The sequence below is a fragment of the Cebus imitator genome, unplaced genomic scaffold, assembly GCF_001604975.1.
Source record: "Cebus imitator isolate Cc_AM_T3 unplaced genomic scaffold, Cebus_imitator-1.0 Scaffold39, whole genome shotgun sequence".
NCBI lineage: Eukaryota > Metazoa > Chordata > Mammalia > Primates > Cebidae > Cebus > Cebus imitator.
In genome coordinates, this window is record NW_016107354.1 from 8,043,699 (window position 1) to 8,065,981 (window position 22,283).

The 22,283-nt window shown below is 40.4% G+C and overlaps 2 protein-coding genes across 7 annotated transcripts in view; one reads left to right on the forward strand and one right to left on the reverse strand.

The window, feature by feature from the left end:
• The window catches only part of HPS5 (HPS5 biogenesis of lysosomal organelles complex 2 subunit 2), a 43,157-nt gene extending 21,921 nt beyond the window's left edge, over nt 1-21,236 (reverse strand). The window contains exons 1-9 of one of the 5 annotated variants that reach the window (XM_017525852.2): nt 21,096-21,236; nt 17,419-17,575; nt 11,620-11,730; nt 11,122-11,186; nt 10,480-10,672; nt 8,676-8,809; nt 5,910-6,122; nt 5,527-5,598; nt 997-1,085 (exon numbers count right to left, since the gene is read on the reverse strand). In XM_017525852.2, the coding sequence (XP_017381341.1) occupies nt 997-1,085; nt 5,527-5,598; nt 5,910-6,122; nt 8,676-8,809; nt 10,480-10,672; nt 11,122-11,186; nt 11,620-11,730; nt 17,419-17,526 (985 nt within the window). In that variant the 5' untranslated portion in view covers nt 17,527-17,575; nt 21,096-21,236. Of the gene's footprint in view, nt 1-996; nt 1,086-5,526; nt 5,599-5,909; nt 6,123-8,675; nt 8,810-10,479; nt 10,673-11,121; nt 11,187-11,619; nt 11,731-12,815; nt 13,036-17,418; nt 17,576-20,920 lie in introns of those variants that run through there. The other 4 variants (XM_017525851.2, XM_017525853.2, XM_017525855.2 and 1 more) reach the window with 4 other exon arrangements.
• Nucleotides 21,237-21,570: 334 nt separating this feature from the next.
• The window catches only part of GTF2H1 (general transcription factor IIH subunit 1), a 50,658-nt gene continuing 49,945 nt past the window's right edge, over nt 21,571-22,283 (forward strand). For both annotated transcript variants that reach the window (XM_017525857.2, XM_017525860.2), the window contains exon 1: nt 21,571-21,709. The gene's annotated coding sequence lies outside the window, so the exon portion shown is untranslated. The remainder of the gene's footprint in view (nt 21,710-22,283) is intronic.

Here is a 22,283-nt window from a genome sequence, read left to right on the forward strand (position 1 = left end):
AAAAAAAGAAAATTGCATTTAAAATTACCTACGAAAACTGGAGGACATTATGTTAAGTGAAATAAGCCAGGAAAAAAAAGTTAAAGAGTACATGTTCTCATTCATATGCAGAAGCTAGAAAAATGTGATTTCACAGAAGTAAAAAAGTAGAACAGAGGTGACCAGGTTCTGGGAAGGTGAAGAGGAAGGGGTAGACAGGGAAAGACTTGTTAAAGGATACAAAATTACAGCCAGATAGGAGGAATAAGTTCTACTGTCCCATAGCATTGTAGAATGACTATAGTTAATAACAATGCATATTTTCAAAGAGCTGGAAGGATAATGAACGTTCCTAACACAAAGAGCTAATAAATGTTTAAGATGATAGATATGCTAACTACCCTGATCTGATCAGGGTACCCTATCCACTGTATGTATCGAAACATCACTATGTACCCTATAAATATGTAAAATTACTATGTGTTAATTAAAAAATAAATAAAATTACTCAAGAAAAAATAGCTGAATACAAATTCACTAATGCATGCTTGGAAAGTACCTTACAATGGGAAGCATCTATGATCAACCTTTAAAAGAAATGTGGCCAGGCGCGGTGGCTCACACCAATAATCCCAGAACTTTGGGAGGTCAAAGCAGGCCGATCACCTGAGGTCAGGAGTTTGAGAGCAGCCTGCCTAACATAGTGAAACTCCACCTCTACTAAAAATAACAAAAATTAACCAGGCGTAGTGGTACACGTCTATAATCCCAGCTACTCAGAAGGCTGAAGCAGGAGAATTACTTAAACTCGGGAGGCAGAGGTTGCCATGAGGCAAGATCGCACCAGTGTATTCCAGCCAGCCTTGGTAAAAAAGCAAGGCTCTGTCTCAAAAAAAAAAAAAAAAAAAGTTACCCCATCCTATTTTTCAACTCCTTAAATTACAAGAGAATCCTTCTACAATAATCAAATTTTCATAAGAATGAGATTAAAAATTACATAAAGAAAAATATAATTACCTTTGACTTCACTCCAAAGAAGTACTTGAACATTCTGAGGAATGAAAATATAAATTCCTCTTTCTGTCCAAGTCAGCACACAATGCTCACTACAAGAGAAAAAGTCAAGAGAATTCGAGTGGGCTAGGATATAAAAGTTTATAATTCCCTGAATTCAGATCCTCATATTAGCCATTAAAGTAAAATCAGACTGTACAAAGAAAACACAAGAGTGATCCAGCTAGTCAAGTCCTAACAACTCCTTTGTGTTTGTAACAACAGCCCACTAACAAATAGTGTACTATGATGCCAAATTGGAAAAATTCAGACACATATACTAGATATTTTCCAGAAAAAGAAAAGGCTCAGCCAGACGTGGTGTCTCATGCCTGTAGTCCCAATATTTAAGAAGGCTGAGGTGGGTGGACCACTTCAGGTCAGGAGTTCAGGACCAGCCTGGCCAACATGGTGAAACTCTTTCTACTAAAAATACAAAAATTAGCCAGGCATGGTGGTGCACACCTGTAATCCCAGCTACTCAGGAGGCTGAGGCAGGGGAATCACTTCAAACCGTGAGGCAGAGGCGGCTGCAGTGAGCCAATATTGTGCCACTGCACTCCAGCCTGGGTGACAGAATGCGACTCAGTCTCAAAAAAATAAGAAAAAAAGAAAAGGCTGGTATCCAGAAAAAGAAGAGCTTAGGGACCTTTACCTAATGTTTGTTAAAGCAGCTGAACTTTCCATACTTGACACGATAGGGGCACATTTAAAACAAAGACTAACATCTTACCGCCAATCACTACTCCAGTGAGCCACTTCCAGGAACAGTAATATTTTGAAGTCATTACTTGTGTGTGGGCAACAAAAGGCTGAGAACTTCTGGTCAACAATGTGCCAGGAGCTTTATTAAAGGCTCTGTCTATATTACCTAACTTTGTAGAAGCCAATTGAGGTAAATAAACTATTCTTATTTTATTAAAAGATAAAAAACTAAAAATTAAAAAGATTAAAAAGGCTCAGAGAGAAAAAATATGTCAAAGGCCACTGAGCATGAAATGTAGAAGAGTCAGAATTTATACCAAGGATAGTCTAGAACCAAAACCTGGACTTTTTTCCTATATAACACAGAATCCATTTCCTCCCCTACTTACCTTCACTAACCTACCCACTATTATCTGGAATCCTAACTATTCCACTTAACTGGATTCTCAAAAAGTCACAGATTCCCAAACTGCCAAACCCAATAACCTTTCACCACTTCCCATTTTCTTAACCCCAAGCAGCAGCCAATCCTGCTAACTATTCTCTTTTTGAACCTCACCTCCCAGGACTCTTGGACACTTCATTTTGTTGGTTCTCTTTCTCTCCACTCCTCTGGTACTCTCTCTACTTATCTTTTTCTATACTCACTTATCATATAAATATATCTCATATATTTCATTTACTCTCTCAAGGCTGCTACTATGTTTTATATACCACTGGTAATCTCCACTTCTTAATGCTGGTCAGTACATTCTCCAACTTACAGTTTTCTTAATCTAGCCACCTTTCAAGAATCAGAAGTTCTACTTCCCTCTGAAATCCTCCCCTACAGCCCACAGCACTCACCCCATTTCTTGTACTCAACCTACTTCTTACACTCTGCTCATATGGCACTTCATCATATACTGCACTGTCACAACTCTCACTTGTTACTGTTGTTAAACTTTTTGGAGAAGTAAATCACCTCTCTCCAATAAATTATAATTTTAAGCACAGGGACCCTATTTTTTTTTCCTTTATGTTTCCAGGAGTACTAAAAATGGTTCCACGTGGCTATGAAACTAACTGATTTTTAACAGGAACTGGGTCTTCATTTAAGTATTAAACATTTTGTCAATAAGAAAGACCAGACACTATTCCTACAGGAAAGTAATCTTTGTCATAAAATAGAAGAAATGGTCAGAATCTGAATCCAAAGTAAAATTGAGAAGGCTGACATCAAGAGTCAGAGGAGAGGGAAAAAAAGGAGCCAGAGGATCCCTGAGTAAAGAGATACAGGATCATAATTTTGATACTGAACTTGACATTCAGCTTGGAAAATTCCTTAGGAGTAGCAACCTAGATTAGATGGGGGACTGAGAACTGGAACTTAGATAAAAGCTGATACTTGTAATTTATACATGTTTCATACCCTTATCCCTTCACTGATAATAAATGGGGACACAAGCCTAACAGCATTGTTTTAGAAGTCTGAGAAAGGAAAGTGATGCCAACGTACGGAAAGAAGGAAACAAGGTACATAAAGACGGGATTTATGGGTTGCAACAATACAAGTCTCATAGGGCACAGTGTACAAATGAAAAAATAAAAATAAAAACAGGAACAAAAAGAAGCCCTCCTCTTCTTGTTTTTCAAAGAAACTGTTTGTTGAATTCACTATTATTTGAGAGCCTTCTAAGTGTCTAGCACTGCCCATAGAAAAGGAGTTAACAATCTGATGCTGGGATATATATTCATACTACAACAAGAGAGTGACAATGATAAAGGAATGAATATGGTTTGACAATAGTACATTCACAGGAACAGGTGTCTAATGTAAGCCTCTTGGAGGAATCAGTAGAGGTTTCAAAGTGGCATTAATTGTTGCTTAAGCTGAGGCATAGGCAGAGCCAGATCATCAAAGGCTTTGTCTACAATGGTAGGGACTGTAACAGGAGCTTTAAATAGCTACAGTCAAAAAAAAATAACTCTATCTAGAGAGCTAAGCATATTGTGGCCCAATTACGAGAAAACATACCCTTGTGTACTTTGGGAGGCCAAGGCGGGTGGATTGCCTGAGCTCAGGAGTTCGAGCAACACAGTGAAATCCCGTCTCTACTAAAACGCAAAAAATTAGCCAGGCATGGCAGCATGCACCTGTAGTACCAGCCACTCAGGAGGCTGAGGCAGGAGAATTGCTAGAACCCAGGAGGCGGAGGTTGTTGTGAGTACTGTCGCACCACTGTACTCCAGCCTGGGCAACAGAGTGAGACTCCACCTCTTAAAAAAAAAATAAAAAAAAAATACTCTTGGGTAAGGGACTTCCCCACACCCCGCACATCACATCATAATCAACAAATATTTATTAAGCATCTATCATGTGCCAGGCATTGAGAAAACAATAGTGGGCAAAACAGAAATAAAGCCCTCATAGAACTTACTGTTTAGAATAAGACATGTATATTAATATGTAATTATAAACTGTGACAAGTCCCATAAAGGAAGAATGCTAAAGGAGGAGAAGTTTTTAATATGCTTTATCTAATTATGGGCAAATAAATGTCTTTCTCTAGTAATTTTCATGATGAATTATGGGGTTACTAAAGTGTTATAATGTCTATAATTCACTTTTTTTTTTTTTTTTTTTAAATAGAGTCTTGCTTTGTGTCCCAGGCTAGAGTGCAGTGGTACAATCTTAGCTTACTGCAACCTCCACCTTCCAGCTTCAAGCAATTCTCCTGCCGCAGCCTCCATAGTAGCTGGGATTACAGAAGCATACCACCACGCCTGACTAATTTTTATATTTTTAGTAGAGACGGGGTTTCTCCATGTTGACAGGCTAGTCTCGAACTCCTGACTTCAGATGATCTGCCTGCCGCAGCCTCCCAAAGTGCTGGAATATAGGCATGAGCCACCACACCCGGCCTTATAATTCACTTTTAAATACTTTAGTGTAGGAAGTATGACAAATACATAAACCAGTTTGTATCCTTGCCCTTAGGGGCAATTAGTTAACATTTTAATTATTTTTAATAATTGAAAGAACTGACTCAGGTGTTCACACTCCAGTGTAACATATAACAACCTCATACAACACCTGCTGAATCTGCATCAGAGATGTTACTAACTAGCCTAAGGGATATCAGAAATAATTTTTTATTAATGAAATAAATAGAATTCAAGACCCATATATTGGGTAGAAATCATACACTGGCACTCTTCCTCCTGAAGAACAAGGTGTAAGAATTGTGGGCCCAGCAGTTGACAACTTTCAGGGCAGCACTTTGTGCTGGACTTTGCACCTAATCCAGCTAGAAGGCAGCTGAACTCTGACGTTAGAATATGGCTGAAACTGCCTGCCGTAGATCTTTCGTGCAAGTATTTGTCAGAGTACCTACAGGATAGAGAGCTGAAATTTCACCAAGCGTATAAGAACCAGTTCTACAACTATTTTTGTGCCGGCTTGCTAAAAAACATGCAACTGTGTGGCACATTTTGATCTGGGACTTGCTTTCATTATAGCAAGCCACCAGATAGAGGAGGTTATAAGGAGGTTAGTAGAGCTATCTTAGCTCTAATTGTTAGAAGTTTCCTGGCAATTATAAACTCTCCAATTGGCTTGGAAAGAGAAGTGTATTTCTAGGATCTTTCCATTCATTTTAAATACATGTAACATAATTATTTCCTAACTTTCTAAAAATAATTTAGTGCAAAAATAACCTTAAAAAACTACCTCTGAACAAGAAACAAAGATAAAAAGCTAAGTATTCTTCCCCTCCCCCCCTAAATCAAAGGAAAGGAGAAACTTACCTAAGATGTAAGAGTTTAGGGAAAGACAGAGATTGAGAGGCTCCAACTGTATGATCATACTGAGGTTCTGATCTAGAAAGTAAACACATTTGTTAATGAATTTATCACAACATAAAATTATACTTTTCCCAATATACGGAAATTTTTGCCTACAAAACAAATTCAAGAGCCTACTTGTATCTGCCTTATTCAACTCACTCTACTCATAGGAAAGGTAACTGATCAAAGACTTCTTTGGTTTTTCTGAATCTTTTAATAAATAACCAACTTCACTCTGAAAAGGTGTAATAAAATCTTTAATACATATAGAATGTCAGAGATTTTCACCCAACCTCTACATATAAGCTCTTCAAACATTGTCAACCAGCAATACAAATCATTACCTTAGAGTAATCACAGGGAGAGGTGGCAATGAGAGAAGTTTCTTGAACTGATGTGTACTTAAAACTTCTCCATCAAAGTTCACTTCCCACATCCTAGAGCCTGGGCGAGCACAAAATATGAGAGGTTGCTGGCCCCCAGAACATCTTCCAGGAAAGAAGCAAGCTCCATATTCCCCATCTCTTTCCTTGTTTCCGATTTTCCAAAACTTTTCTCTAATATACAGAAAAAAAGAGAAAAGTACATTTACTTACAAAAAAAAAAAATGTCAAAAACAGTGGCACTACAAATCAGCATGGACATAGTAACTCCACTCACAGTGCCTTCTCCTTCATTCATATTACCAATATACTGAAAAAAACAATAGAAAGGAAAGATCAAAATAGAGTTCTGGTTCTGATTTGCCATTAGCTATTTCTGTGATAGGAAGCAAATCATTTCATATTAGTACTCAGTTTATTACCCACAGAATAAGAGGCTCAGAATTAATGTGAAAGTCCCTTTCAAATCGAAAAGGTGAGTGCTACCAAACTATTTTGTACATTCTTGAATCCTACAATTGCTTCTAAAGTCACTTTGTAAAATGTTCTTTGGATACTTTATGGAAGCTACTAATCTACTTCTCCAACCCTGTCTCCAAGTCACTTCCTAACAACAAACACCCAATAAACTTACTCTTTCCTCAAAAACCCAGGTCCTTCTGAAACTCTGCACTGTGGGGCATTCTGTTCCCTTAGGATTACATGAGTTAGATATATAATAGAGCTTAGTACACTGCCTGGGAACATGGAAGGTGATAAGAATGAGGGAGATGTCTCTTCCTAAAAACTCCTGTTACTTACTCTTCATGATTTAGCTTCATCATTCCTCCTCATAAACTTTCTTTGATTCCCATATATGGAATTACATGCTTCCCATGCTTTGCCTTCATAGCACTTATGACATGATATATGGCAATTATGTCTATCTGAACAGTTGTTCATGACTTTTCAGGACAAAGGACACTTCTTATTCCCCTTTGAATTTCCAGTGTACAGCACAGTGTCAGGCCTACAAAATGCACTCAATACACTGTAGAGTTCCCTTAACTCAATCTCTTCTATTGAAGAGTGATCTAGTATGCTTTCTAGCATGAATTTACTAGATAACCTCAGAAAATTCAATAAATATTTCTGTACTTATTTGCTTCATGAATAAAATATAACATTTGCTTTAAGAACATAGGTGTAAGAGTGCTTTGAAATGTATACAGAGCAGTACAAGAAGTATTTGTTTTATCATTTATATTACTTATTTGGGAAATAAAATATATTTCTTGCTTATTTTATATCCCCTATGGTACCTAATATAGTGCTAAGGATCTAGAGGAATATAATAAATGTTTGCTGAGTGAAAAATGCAATCAATTCATTATCATTTGTATACTCATTAATCTTATTTTTTATTATTTTTCAAACAAACAATATGTCACAGGCACAAAGTTGAGAATTTTCACATATGCTACCTTAGTTAATCCTTAACATTAAATTTACATGAAGGAAATTCATATCTATCTCTTTGGCTAGTTGTTAGGAGTCCCGGCTTTAAAAATATATATATATTGGTTTTTGGGAGGGATAATAGGTTGAAACAAAAAGATTTTTTAACATAAGTATATATTTTATTATACTATGTCCCCAAAAACTGAATTCTAGCTAACAGAAAGTAGGCACATATAAACATGTTATTTTTACAGCAGGTTCTATGATACTGCCATCTAACTTCAGTTACAAAATAGGTACATGGGGGTTGATTATACAATTCTCTCTTATTTTGTGTAGGCTCAAATCTCTCTAAAACAAAATTTTAAGGGGAGATGGTCCTGAGAAATACAACAGCTGCGAGATCCCATGAAAAAAAGAAATAGCCAGTGAAAATTTCCTTGCAGCGAGAATGGCTGAGAATTTTGGCACAGTGATGCATAATATTCACTTTCAGCTGTTTGCTATTCTGCTCTGGTATTTCACGGCTACCTCTAATGCACTCCTTTGCCATTCACTGGATCTCTGGCTCTACCCTTGAGATTCTGATGAAACACTTATCTTCATAAAGCTCTTAATTATTCATCTGATTTTACCCTTTAGTAAAATTCTATTAAAACAAAACAAATTTTTAAAACCACAAAACTCAAAGAAGCCTTCCTGCTTCCCCCTATAAAAACAGGCCTTTGGCCTTATCTCATGGTGCTTAGAATATGCCTCACAGCAGCAGGCTCAAGGAATACTTGTCTTAGTCACCTACTGGACTGTCTTAGACTCCTCTACCACCTCTCTGCTCTCTAACATCAGCTTGCATACAACTGGTTCCTTAACATCCGTGTAGCCAAGGGCAGCGGTTCATGCCTGTAATCCCAGCACTTTGGGAGGCTGAGGCAGGGAGATCGCTTGAGCCCAGGAGTTCAAGACCAGCCTGGGTAACATGACAAAACCCAGTCTCTAAATAAAATACAAAAAATTAGCAGAGCATGGTGGCATGTGCCTGTAGACACAGCTACTTGGGAGGCTGAGGTAGGAGGATCACTTGAGCCGGGGAGGTCGAGGCTGCAGTTAGCCATGATCACACCACTACACTCCAGCCTGGGTAACAGAGTGAGACCGTATCAAAAAAAAAAAAAAAAAAAGGAAAAAAAATCTGTGTAACTGATTGATGGGGCTTGGGGTAGACAACTTCTAAGTTCCTTCCAGTTCTAAAATTCTGCACTTCTGATGAGCAACTGTTGGTCAATATACCTTTCAGTGTCACACAAGAAGGATCGAGTAAGTGAAGATATAAGTAGCCTTCCATCCAAATAATCTAACTGTACAACACAGGAGTCAACTGTTGTTATTGTCTGAACAGGAAACATCACAAAAGCAGCAGCTGCCTAAAAGCAATGTGAGAAACAAAATAAAGTTTATTTAATCATAACATACACATGTAATCTCTTTCTCTTTACCTTATAAATGAAAATAACTTGAATAACAAAATAAAATTTTCAAATAGGCTAAAATTTAATTTGCTTGTAAGAATATCAAAGTTTCACTCACTTAAGTTGGTACCTAACTGCAGAAGAAAATTCTTAAGGCTCTGTTTGTGATTATCTAATCTTAGAGGTGAGAATGAAAAAGATGAAGCAAGCTTTAGAACATGTTAGTCAGGCATGGTAGCACACACCTATAATCCCAACTACTTGGGAGGCTGAGGCAGAAGGATTGCTTGAGCTTAGGAGCTGAAAGCTGCAGTGAGCTAAGATTGCGCTACTACATTTCAGCCTGGGCAACAGAGGAAAAACCTGTCTCTAAATAAATAAAGTTTTGGAGTATGTGAAAGAATTTTTCGCCTGTAGATAGTACTTCTCCCTTTGAGAAAAAGATAAAATAAGTCTACTACCTATAGGGTTTCAATTATATTTTAGATCCAAAAGATATTAAGAATCAATTGCTAACTTTGATAGGTCATGATGGCAAAATTAGAAAAATGTTTTGTTATGTTCATTAAAATAATTTAGCCAATAGCCAGGGGCAGTGGCTCATGCCTGTAATCCCAGCACTTTGGGAGGGCAAAGTGAGTAGACTGCTTGAGCCCAGGAGTTCCAGACCACTCTGGGAAACATGGCAAAACCCTATCTACAAAAAATTTTTACAAATTAGCCAGGCATGGTGGTGCATGCCAGTGGTCCCAGCTACTCAAGAGTTTTGAGGTGGGAGGATTTGAGCCTGGGTGATCAAGGCTGCAGTGAGCCATGATCTCACCACTGTACTTCAGCCTGAGTGACAAAGCAAGACCCTGTCTCAAAATAAATAAAATATAAAATAAAAGTAATTTAGCCAATAGTAGTTAGATCCCTTCTTTTCTGCCAGAATCCTAAACAGAAATAAGCCAATGAGAGACAAAAATCCCTCTACTTGTGATGTAATGGCCTTGGAGGAGTGGGACAATGAGAAGCTGGTCTGCTCTGTCTTAATGACAGACTGGAGCATTCTGTTAGGGTAACCTGAGTCTCAACCCTTCTACTCAGCAATAACTGCAACAGGAAGCCTGAGGACCTGCACAGCAGGGCAAAGTCAGAAGGTGCCTTCAAGATTCCATTCAAAATAAGTTATAGCCATCCTGATAAAAAAAATATTCCTAGACCTAAGAGTTTCTTCTACATAAGAAGCAGAGAAGATCAGGAGCCTGGGCAATTGGTGTCATTTCTATGTTTGCCGTTTTATTCACACCAATAATAAATAGATATCTTTTCTTTTTTAATAGCCTTATACTAAAGAATGCTTTGCTGAAATGAGCCATGCAGGTGAATCAGGAAGAAATGCAATAGATAACATGCAAAGTACTGAAGTTAGCTCACAAAAGCCATTCTGCAACAGTATTGAGCTAAAACAGGCCACCATATGTACTATATATACAACAGGTCTCCTCAAAAATCTCCAACTCTGGACTCTGGATTAGTCTCCCAAGAAATACAGTAGATAAAATCACATTCTTTAATTGGAAGTTTTATAAGACAACACCTTGTATCTCACTACATACACAAAGAACAGGATTGCTTCTCACCTTTGCTTGTTTAGAAGTATTGAGTTTGATGGCAGAAACCTTCCCAGCATGATCACCTACAAAAACTCTAAGGATAGCTGTATCCCAACAGAGTGCTGTGACTTTTCGGCCTTTGTGTTCTGAAGACACATAAATTTGTTCTGGTTTCCCACGACGCTCTTGATTTAATTCCCAAACAATTACAAGACCTTGACTGCAAGAGTTGAGTCACAGAGGCAAATTTTTGGTAATAGTGAAAAAGGTACAACTTAATTGCATCGCAGTATCAACTATATTAAATACATACGCAACTCTTGTTCTTCAGAAAAGAGGAAGTATTATAAAAAGTCAAGGTACTAATTTCCTTGCTTTAGTCACCAAACCAGTTTAATAGGAGAAGTTAAATGATCTAAATTATCTCTGTTCCCTTTCTCTTTTAAGGTCTTTGAAATGTTGTAACTTCAAATTAGCATCCTCTACAAACACTAGGATGACCAACTGTTCATTCTGGTTTGCTACGTACTGAAAGGTTTCCTAAGGAACAGGAGTTTCAGTGTTAAAACTGGGACAATCCTAGGCAAACCAAGATGGTTTGTCACCCTAACAAACACATATTAAAAATGCATTTGAAAAAGGACAGATAGTTTTAAAACAGATTCTTACCTGGTAGCTACAGCAACATAATCATCATCATGTAAACAACAGGCGATTTGAGAAATTGCACCTTCCTAGGGCACAAAATAAAACACATTTTTAAATCTCAAGTTTCAATTTTTTTTGACCATTGTCTCAATCTATTACCTTGGCTGGGGTACAATGGTGCAATCTCAGCTCACTGCAACCTCCACTTCCTGGATTCAAGCAATTCCCCTGCCTCAGCCTTCCAAGTAGCTGGGATTGCAGGTGCCCGCCACCAAGCCCAGCTAAATTTTGTATTTTTAATAAAGATGGGGTTTCACCATGTTGGCCAGGCTGGTCTTGAACTCCTGACCTTAGGTAATCCACCCACCTTGGCCTCCTAAAGTGCTGGGATTATAGGCATTAGCCACCCTGCCCAGCCAAGTTTTACATTCTTTTATTCCAAATGATTATTTATATTGGAGAAATTTGCATGTATGAAAGACTCCAAATGGTATATAACAGAGCTGCCCTTCATCTTACCCTGTGTGAAAGAAAAAGCCTGTGCTTCCAGCCTTCTTTCTGAATGAGATGGAGTCCTCCTCCGGAACTGCCCAAAGCCAACCATTTCCGTGACACGGCTATGCTTGTGCACTAAAAATGTGAAGAGAAGTGTGAGATAAGCACAGCTACTTAACCAAATAGACTATCCACTGGAAATAAACACTGAAGATTTATGCATCAGGCTCGTTCCCTCACTTTACCCTATACCCAAATGGATACAACATGACACTTATTCTCTAATTCTAGAATAGTAAAAAATACTGATGAAAGAACATTTTGTTTTTAAACTTCTAAATGAATCTCAAAAGGCTGAAAAGGCTCCATTGTATGAGTAATTTTCCCTTGGCAAAAGCTGGCTGTTAGACTGTTCATATTTTGTGTAATTTGGCTAGGTCATTCCAATGATGACTACAACAATGGAAGACCAAGGAAGTTACGAGAAGATAAAGCAACCACATTAATCATTCATCCATTTAAATCATTTCCAGTCTGCACAAACACCACAAAACATTCACAAGTCTTAAGGTAGGTGAGACTCTATCAGAGAAAGCAGTGGCCATGCTGCACCCAATACCCTGTGGCAGAAGTTATTAGTCAGTTAAGAGACATTCCCAATCCTCTTCAATTTTGTTGCTTTTTACTACAGAAGTTGGAAAACCTAAAAGGGTTTGTTATGTAACTCAATTCTAGCTAGTAAGACCAAGGCTGCTGAGGGCTTCTCAGGAAGGGAAGCTTTACCTTCCCAGATAAAAGGCAGAGCCTATGGAAAGTCTTTGCCCTTTGCCCCCACTTCCTTGACATGTTAATGAGAACAGCAAGACTGGAGAGGAGACACATATTACAAATGCAACTAAAAGCTAACATATATACGTATGGTAGAACAGGAAAAATGGGAGCCACTTATATCAATGGGCCACTACACTAAACCCAGACCACTAATCTCCTATGAGATTATAAACATCTTTACCACTTAAGCTCCTACTAGTATGTTATACCATACTGTAACTTGCAGCTGAAAAAATGTCTAGCTGATATCAAGCCTCAAAATTGCTACTCATATTACTTTGCCTATCACTTCCTATTTTCCCTTTCCTCACATGCTAGTACTTTAGGGCAGTAGCAAAAGTATGAAAATGAAATTATTTTGGTACTAGTTATGAAACTTTGGTTCTTACCATGTCATTCCTGAGTTTAATCAAAATAACTCAAGAGTTTGAAGGAAGCACATAGTTCTTTGAATTCCAAGGACAATCAAAACACATAGTTATTGAGAAAAGAAAAATCGCTCAGGGCAGTCTGAGCTATGTGAAATATGCAGGCCGAGAGAGAAATGAATATGAGCTATCAGTCATGACCCTACTCTCTGCACCCAGGCCTGGGGGCAACTGTTTAAAGTTTTGTCCTTGACTAGCTTCCTCACCTGTTATCTTCATGTCACTGAAATCTGTGACTCAAAGATGTCACAGAGATGCACAAAGATGTATAGCCAACCAATAGTTTTTGTTATTTTGATATAAATTGTTGGTAAACAACTCAGAATCTGCCTCTTCTTTTCCTTTAAAAATCCACTTGGGCCGGACAAGGTGGCTCACGCCTAATCCCAACACTTTGGGAGGCCAGAAGTTTGAGACCAGCCTGGGCAAATAGAGTAAGATCCCATCCCTAATTTAAAAAATTTTATTTTTAAAAATGCCAACCAGGCACAGTGGCTCACGCCTATAATCCCAGCACTTTGGGAGGCCAAGGTGGAAGGACTGCTCGAGCCCAGGAGTTTGCAACCAGCCAGTACAAAAAAAAAAAAAAAAAAAATACAAAAATTAGCTGGGCCATCTAGTGTGGTACATGCCTGTAGTCCCAGCTACTTTGAGGGGCTGGGGCAGGAAGACTGCCTGATGCCAGTTCAAAGCTGCAGTGCACTGCAGTGTGCTATGGCTCAGCTATGAAACCTGTGAATAGCCAGCCACTGCACTCCAGCTTGAGCAACATAGTAAGACCCTCCCACTCCCCCGCATCTCAAAAAATAATCCACCCAGCACTTCGGGAGGTCAAGACAGATGGATTACTCAAGGCCAGGTATTTGAGACCAGCTTGGCCAACATGGCAAAACCCCATCTCTACTAAAACGTAAAAATTGGCCAGGTATGGTGGTAGACATCTGTAATCCCAGCCTCTTCAGTGGCTGAGGCACAAGAATCGCTTGAACCCGGGAGGCAGAGTTTGCAGAGAGCTGAGATGGTGTCACTGAACTCCACCCTGAGCAACAGAGAAAGACTCATCTCAAAAAAGAAAAAAAAAATCCACTTGCTGCTAATCCAAGTGTATTATTCAAACCAACTTGTATCTATGTTGCCAGGTTGTAATCCTCAAGCTTGGCCCTAATAAACTATTTATATTATTTTTGCCTTTGCCTCAGTTTTGCTTTTCAGTCTTTTTTACTCCTTTTGAGATTGGGTCTCACCGTCACCCAGGCTGGAATGTGTGGAGCGATCACAGCTCAATACAGCCTCAATCTTCCTGGCTCAAGCAATCCTCCCAATTCACCTTCTCAGTAGCTGGGACCACAGTCCCCCACCACCATATCCAGCTAATTTTTTGTTGTTTTTTTTTTTTGTTTTTTGCTTTTTGAGATAAGAGTCTCGCTCAGTTGCCAGGCTGGAGTGCAGTGGTGCGATCTTGGCTCACTGCAACCTCCACCTCCTGGGTTCAAGCGATTCTCCTGCCTCAGCCTCTGAGTAGCTGGGACTATAGGCATGCACCACCACATCCAGCTAATATTTCATTTTTAGTGGAGATGAGATTTCACCATGTTGGCCAGGATGGTCTTCATCTTTTGACCTAGTGATCCACCCATCTCGGCCTAATTTTTCTATTTTTTGTAAAGATGGGGTTTTGCCATGTTGCCCAAGCTGATTTGAAACTCCTGAGCTCAAGCAATCCTCCCATTTCCACCTCCTAAGTTGCTGGGATTACAGGCTTGAGCCACCAAGCCAGGGCACTTGCCTCGGCTTCTTCCTTTTAGGTCGACATTGTGCCCAGAGCTAACTAACTTTGGCTTTGCTCCCTAAAATGAGTTATATCAGATTTCCTGTTTTGGAATGACCTTAGTATAACTGCAGTGGTTCATGTTATTCAAAATGTAATGGGGTTGCAGGGCTCAGCAACCAATACCCCAAAATATGGAGTTTTGACATGCTGACAGTCCTAAGAAGCTGCCTCAAAATCAAAGTCCCTTTAACCCTGTCTTGTTATCACCCCTCCACCAAGCGCAGAGAGGGACTCTCTCCAGAGGAATTTCCTTATCTGACCAAGAAAGCTTCTCTCCAAAAGGGGCCAGGCCCAGTGGCTCACGCTTGTAATCCCAGTAGTTTGGGAGGAAGCAGGAGGATTGTTTGAGGCCAGGTGTTTGAGATGTGCCTGGCCAAATCATGGCTAAACTCCGTCTCTACTAAAAACACAAAAATTAGCAGGGCATGGCAGCAGGTGCCTGTAATCCCAGCTACTCAGGAGCCTGAGGCACAAGACTCATTTGAACCCAGGAAGTGGAGGCTGCAGTGAGCCAAGATTGTGCCACTGCACTCCAGCCTGGGCAATGGACTCTGTTTCAAAAAAAGAAAAGAAAAAGAAAAAGAAAGGAAAAGAAAGAAGAAAAGAGAAAGAAAGCTTCTTTTCAAAAGAAATGCAATTGTCCAAAACCCTTTCCCTAGGGATCTCATCAAATAACCAAGAAACATCAACCATTAGAGAAGAGACTGGGAGTCTTCATCATGCTCAGATAGACTTTTCATTTATATTCCTGAGGGCAGCTCCAAAAGATTATCTGGGGGATTTTACCTGCATAAATCAGATTGTTCCTGTGCAACTCCATCCCTCATTTTCCCATGTCTGCCTCCCCCTTGCTACATCTATTCATTTCCCTAATGATTTATTGCCACTCAAAACAATCGTCTACATTCTCCATATCCCCACTTCTCTATGAAAAAGGGTACACAGGGCCGGGCATGGTGGCTCACTCCTGTCATCCCAGTGTTTGGGGGAGACCAAGGCACAGGATTGCTTGAGGCCAGGAGTTCGATGCTACCATGAGTTATGGTCTCACGATTGTACTCTAGCCTGGGCAACATAGCAAGACCCTATCTCTACAAAAACTTTTTTAAAATTAGCCTGGCATGGTATCAACTGTGTTTAGTCATAGCTACTCAGAAGGATGAGGTAGGAGGATTGCTTGAACCCAGGAGTTTGAGGTTACAGTGAGCTATGATCTTCCCACTGCACTCGGGCCTGGGCAATAGAAAGAACCTGTTTCAAAAGAAAACAAAAAGAAAGAAAAGAAGATTTTACATGCCTTTTTTCCTACTAAATCTTACTTTTATTAGTTGATTTTCAGCAAACCTTCACAGGGTGAAGAGACCCTTTTCTCTTGGTCTTTGTGAGATATACTCATTTATACCATTTTCTTTTTTTTTGAGACAGAGTCTCATTCTGTCACCAGGCGCCAGGCTGCAGTGCAGTGGCACAATCTCGGCTCACTGCAACCTCTGCCTCCCAGGTTCAGGCAATTCTCCTTCCTCAGCCTCCCGAGTAGCTGGAACTACAGGTGCGCACCACCATGCCCAGCTAATTTTTTTGGATTTTTTAGTAGAGACAGGGTTTCACCATGTTGGCCTGGATGGTCTCAATCTCTTGACCTCGTGATCCGTCCGCCTTGGCTTCCCAAGGTGCTGGGATTACAGGTGTGAGCCACCACACCTGGCCTACCACTTTATACTCAATCAAATACATTACTTTCTGAGAGAAGACAGCAAAACACTTATGGGGAAAAACGAAGCAAGTCAGCATCACAGTTTCTGGGGAGGTAAATTAGAATTCAAAAGATAGCTCAAAAATAAATCAAAAAAGAGCTATGAAAATGTTACTGCTATATAAAGTGTCAAGCTAAAAGAAGATGGTTGAGGACAAATTAACAACAAGTTTATTTGGGCCAAGGTTGAGGACTGCAGCCTAGGACACACTTCGAAGTTGCCTTGGGGAATACTCTGGAAAACAAGAAACTCGAGTTTTCAAAAGAGGCTGTTTGTCAGGAATTCTCATTGGTTTACAGAAATAATACTGACTAGTGATTGGCTATACACTTTTGAACTATAAGGGATACTGCATTTTATCACTGGTTGGCATCAGTTAGCCTAGTGCCCACATAATAGCAAGTAGCTTCAAGAGGTAATTATTTAGTTCAAGCAAGGGTAATATGAGACTGCTGCTTCACTCCAATGCTTCTCTGGGCCTGATAATTTTTGTTTTTTTTTTTTTTTTGAAACAGGGTCTCACTCTTGCCCAGGCTAAAGTGCAGTGGCATGACCTCAACTCACGCAAGTCCACCTCCCGGGTTCAAGTGATTCTTGTGCCTCAGCCTCCCAAGTAGCTGGGAATACAGGCATGTGCCACCTTGCCTGGCTAAGTTTTGTATTTTTAGCAGAGACGGAGTTCTGCCTTGTGGGCCAGGCTGGTCTTAAACTACTGGCTTCAAATAATCTGCCCACCTTGGCCTCCCAAAGTGCTGGGATTACAGGCATGAGCCCCATTCCCAGCCTGGGCCTGATGATTTAAAGGGGCTCACATTCCTCAGATAAGAAGTTTATTTTCTTCTTTTTTTTCCCCACAAAATTATGACTAGGACAGGTAAGAACACCCAATATTCCACAAAACATAAGGAACTAGAGGGTAGGGGCACATTTAACAGAGAGCACATGAAAATGAAACTGATACAAGGATCAAGAAATTCACCTTTAGACGACTGGAGTCCAGCCGCAGGGCTGAGAGTAACGGATCCAGAGACTCAAACTCTGCGAGAACATGGCTGTAGGACTCTGGTATCACTGGCACAAAAGTCATTTAGCCAGAAAGCTGAAACTTGTTGAATGATAGGTACAGTATTCCTCACCTGAATAAAATCCACAAAAATATAATTTAAGAAGCCCACCATTCATTTAACATGCGTTTACCAAATATGTGGGAAACATAGGGAAACATGAGAAAGTTCCCACTATACAGGTGCTTAGAAAGAAAACACATACAGGTAACATTGTATACCACAGTATGTTTACATTGTGTCATTTCCTGACTCAAACTCCCACAGTGTCAGATAGGGATTCTCAAGGCCCTCCATAATCCTATCCTCCAGTGTTATCTAACAGTGTGAGTAGGCAAAATAGGCAGAGTAGGATTTAGGAAAATTGGCCTATGTCCTCTGAGGCAAAACAGCAACCCTGCTGCTGCATTTCTATGAGTAGTAAATCTTCTGTCTTTAGGAGTCTCTCGTTAAAATGCAATCTTCTGTAAAGGCCTTAACTTATTAACTTATCAGCAAACTGTACATTTATCAGCTAACAATTTAATAGTTCTTAATAGGAATCGGCCACTAGACCTCTCTCCAACCTAGCAGAAAACTTCCTATAGAAAGTGGTACTGATGCTGACTAGGCTTTTTTTTTTTTTTTTTTTNTTTTTAAGACGGAGTCTCATTTTGTTACTCAGGCTGCGGTGCAATGGTATGATCTCAGCTCACTACAACCTCCACTTCCCAGGTTCAAGTGATTCTCCTGCCTCGGCCACCCAAGTAGCTGGGATTACAGGTGCATGCCACTACACCTGACTAATTTTTCCTACTTTTAGTAGAAATGGGGCTTCACCATCTTGGCCAGAATGGTCTTGAACTCCTGACCTCCTGATCCACACACCTCACCCTCCCAAAGTGCAGGGATTATAGGCGTGAGCCACTGGGCGCAGCTGACTGGGCTTTTATCTCAAGGAAAACAGAAAGGGTAGCAGGTAGGGCAGCAATAAGCAAATATATAAAGAAGAAAAATGCAGAATATACTAGAAGAACACAAGTTTAGTCTGGTTGAAACACAGGATACAAGCAATGGAATAATGAAAGAAAAATCTGTAATCATAATTTGGGCCAACGTTACAAAATACTTTGAATTTTTCAAACCAAAGAATCTGAACTTAATTTGGCAGGGAACAGAAAGGAATTAAAGAATTTGGTGTTGGGAGGTCACATAATTTCTGTACTGTGGGTAGCCAGACTGGAAAACAAAGACTTGAGAAAGGGGGTGGGTGGTATGAAAATAAGAATAAAACATTTCAATTACTCATAAGTCTGGTGGAAAAGGAGAAAACCTCTCTTAACTTCATCAATGGGGAGATTCTTAAACAGATTTAGCTAGTTGCTAAAAGTAGAGTCTAGAACAAAAGGGACTGAAGATTCAAGAAAAAGATAAAACCATGGTACAGGATCCAAAAGGGATGGAAAGGAATGATAATATTATAGTGTCTCTTCTACTTGTGATCTTGAAACAAAGAAACTCCGAAGTAGATAGGTCATTTTGCCTTAATCTCTATGAAAACAGAAAGTCCTGGAAGTTATTATACAATGGTGGGGAGGAGGACACACCTAGTTAAGTTCTACTTAAAAAAAAAAAAAAAAAGAATTTAACAGAGATAAATAAAAACAGCATAAGCAATGCCAATTCTCAGAGAAGCTGCTGGATGACAGTGTTAAACCAACTAGAACTTTATACATTTATGTTTACTCTCCCTGAAATGACTGCTTCCCTTCCAGGTCTTCTTATCCAAACATACCCAGCTTTCAAGATCCCACATGAGCCCTGCTTCCTAGAATTCTCAAGGTGGAAAAAGACTTATAGATAATTCAGTGAACATGTCCACCTAATTCAGAAATTAGTTTTGCCCTAGATCCCTGGACATTTTCAACAATAGAAAGAAAGCACACTGTTATGAAGCTGCCAATTCTACTCCTCCACAGGGCTCACTACTGTTACAAGGTTCTTTTTAATACTGTGCAGAAGCCTGATCACTTAGAGCTCTACCATTATTCCTAATTGTATGTAGCTTCTACAGTTGAAGGAAACAAGCTGTCTCTTTCCAAAACAATCCTTCAGTATTTGAAAAGCATTATTAGGTCTTCTAAAAATTTAACATTCCTGGTTCCACCATCACTCCTGACATGACATTTTCCAACCATGTCTCTGTTTCAGTCAACCTTCTACAGAGGCACTTTTGTTTGCCTAAAAATGAGGTGCCTCGAACTCAGCATAATACTCCTTAAGTAGTTGGATAAGCCCAGAATAGAGTAGAAACACTAACTTCCTAGATCTAGACACTAAGTTTCTATACTACAGCCTAAAAGAGTATTAGCTGTGTTTAAGTGGCCATGTCACACTACTGATTCAACAGAGCAAGTAGTCAACTAAAACCCAAAGAAATTGTTTACATAAATAAAATCTTCTTAGCCAGTAGCTAAGCAAATTGAAAGCTGCTATTAATCAAATGCAACGATGGATATAAAAAGTACCTAGAAATGTACAAACTCGGTATAAACAGGAACAGCAGAATGCTGACAATTGTTCAAGTTGGGTTAAGTGTACCTGAGGGGTCATTTTACTATCCTACCTTTGTCTACATTTGTAATTTTCCATAATGAAGTTTTAAAGGTATATACTTAAAATTGTACAAATCTTCAATAGCTCCACTTCTTTAAAATCTGTTATCTCGTCCCTATTTCTTTTTCCAGCCTTATTTCCCATCTTAACCTCTCTCCTATTCTCCAACTACATTGGACTCAACTCTTTTTTTTCTCTTTCATTCTATAAATTTGCTGTGCCTCCATGGTTTAATATACGCTGTTTATGGAATCTTCCCCCATTTACCAAAACCCTAACTTTCTGCAAAGCTGAGTTTAAACGTCACTTCTGTGAGGTCACTCTACCAAAAACTAAGAACATAGAAGTTGGCGACAAATGCTTAACCAAAGTAAATGAAACAACTTCTGTGAGAGCTCATAAATGGTAGAGCTGAGATAAGAATACATGTCTCCTGAATCCAAATCTCATCATCTTTCTATTATCGTAAAACAGTAGTGTTTGCTGCCCACACATCAAATGCAAATATGTTCTTTTGCCCCAGTAGGTGCGTGGAAGAAAGAAGAGGAGAAAGAAATAAGACAGAGAGCAAAAATAGAAGAAATGAGAATGGGAAGTTGCAGATTCCCTCATTTTCACAAAGGGAAGTTCTACACAAGAAGAAATGATCAGAAAACAACTCTCCGCCCCAGACAGACAAATGGCGACCGACTCATTCATACATTCATTCAACGGTCTGAGTGCCTACTATGTTCCAGGCACTGAACACACCGCTGGAGACACATGGATGAACAAAACACAACCCTTGGCCACAAAAAGCTCCTTGCCTAGTGGAACGACTACCTTTTTAACAGCAGTAGCCTTAATATCTTGAGATCTCGAGAGGAGACCCACTAACCAATTTTCAAAGCCAGGCTCACAGACTAGCAGCCCGGAGGTCCCAGATCCACCACATCCAGGCCAGTACCTCGCAGGTCTCAGTGGATCTTGTCTCCCGGCTTAGCACCAGGGAACTCACCATGCACTAACAGCGGAACGTGAACTTCAGTCTCCAGACTCTCCTCCCGTTCCCCCCTTCCTTGCTGACGTCATCCAGGAGAGCCGCGGACCTGGGGACAACGCTACTAACGGCACTTCCTTGTCACGTGACGAGTCACGCCCCTCCTTGCGCGTCGTCCCTCCCCCTCAGGCCGCGGTCGAAATTACGCTGTCTACGGCCTGCAGGCGGAGGGCCGTTGCCGGCTGAAGACACGGCGCCGACTGGAACCGGAGGAGCTCTAGGCCAAATGGTTGGGTCAGTCAGGATCCCAGGACCCTTCACCGCTTGAGACCGGAGAGAGGAAACGAAACAGGCGGGAACCCGTGGGGGAGGGAGGGAACTAGCGGAAGGTGTCATGGCGGCCGCGCTCTTGAGTCACGTGCCCAAGGGCCCGCCTTGGTATTTCCGGTCACGTGCCCTCAGACTCCGCAGCCAGCGATGGAGGCGAGACCCCCCAGTAACAGAGGCGGTGGCAACTGCTGCGGCCACTGGGTTTCAGCCTCTTCCGGGCAGCGGCTTTAAGAAGCTCAGCGGAACTCGACTGGACCCAACACAGTTAGTTACTTCCTGCCTAGAGTTGTAGCTTCCACCTGGTAAGTTTAGACCGAAGAATGCGGGCGGGTGGGTGGGCGGGTGAGGAGCTGACAGGCCCGGGGCCGCAAAACGGCGTGGATTCTACCCCTTTTCCCAGCGTCCCTGTCGCCGTCGTCACAACGCCCAAGCCTACCGTCTTGTTTGCCCTTACCCCGAGACGAGGAAGTGGCGACCCCTAATCTACTTGCCTAAAGGAAGCCGGCTCATCCAGTGAGAGCCGGGACTTGAAGGTTTACCCAAAGCCAGGATCATATTTGGCTTATGAGAATGAAGTGGAGGCCTCTTCCAGACAGAGAAGCCCTTCCCGTTGGGAAATGTGCTGCTGAGTCTGGGATTCTGTAAGAGACAAGCTCTCACTTTGGTATCAGCACGCACCTTTTGCTTCCACCTGTCAGTCTTAAACTCTCAACGTGTGCCAGTCCACACACTCCTAGTTTTTGGTCATGCCCAATTTGATTGTCATGTGATGATGAAAAACGTACCAGCACCTGGATGTACGTAATTTTTTGTTAATCGCCCAGTGTTCTCAAAAGCTAAATTAAATAAGGTGGTGACTTTTTTTTTTTTTTTTTA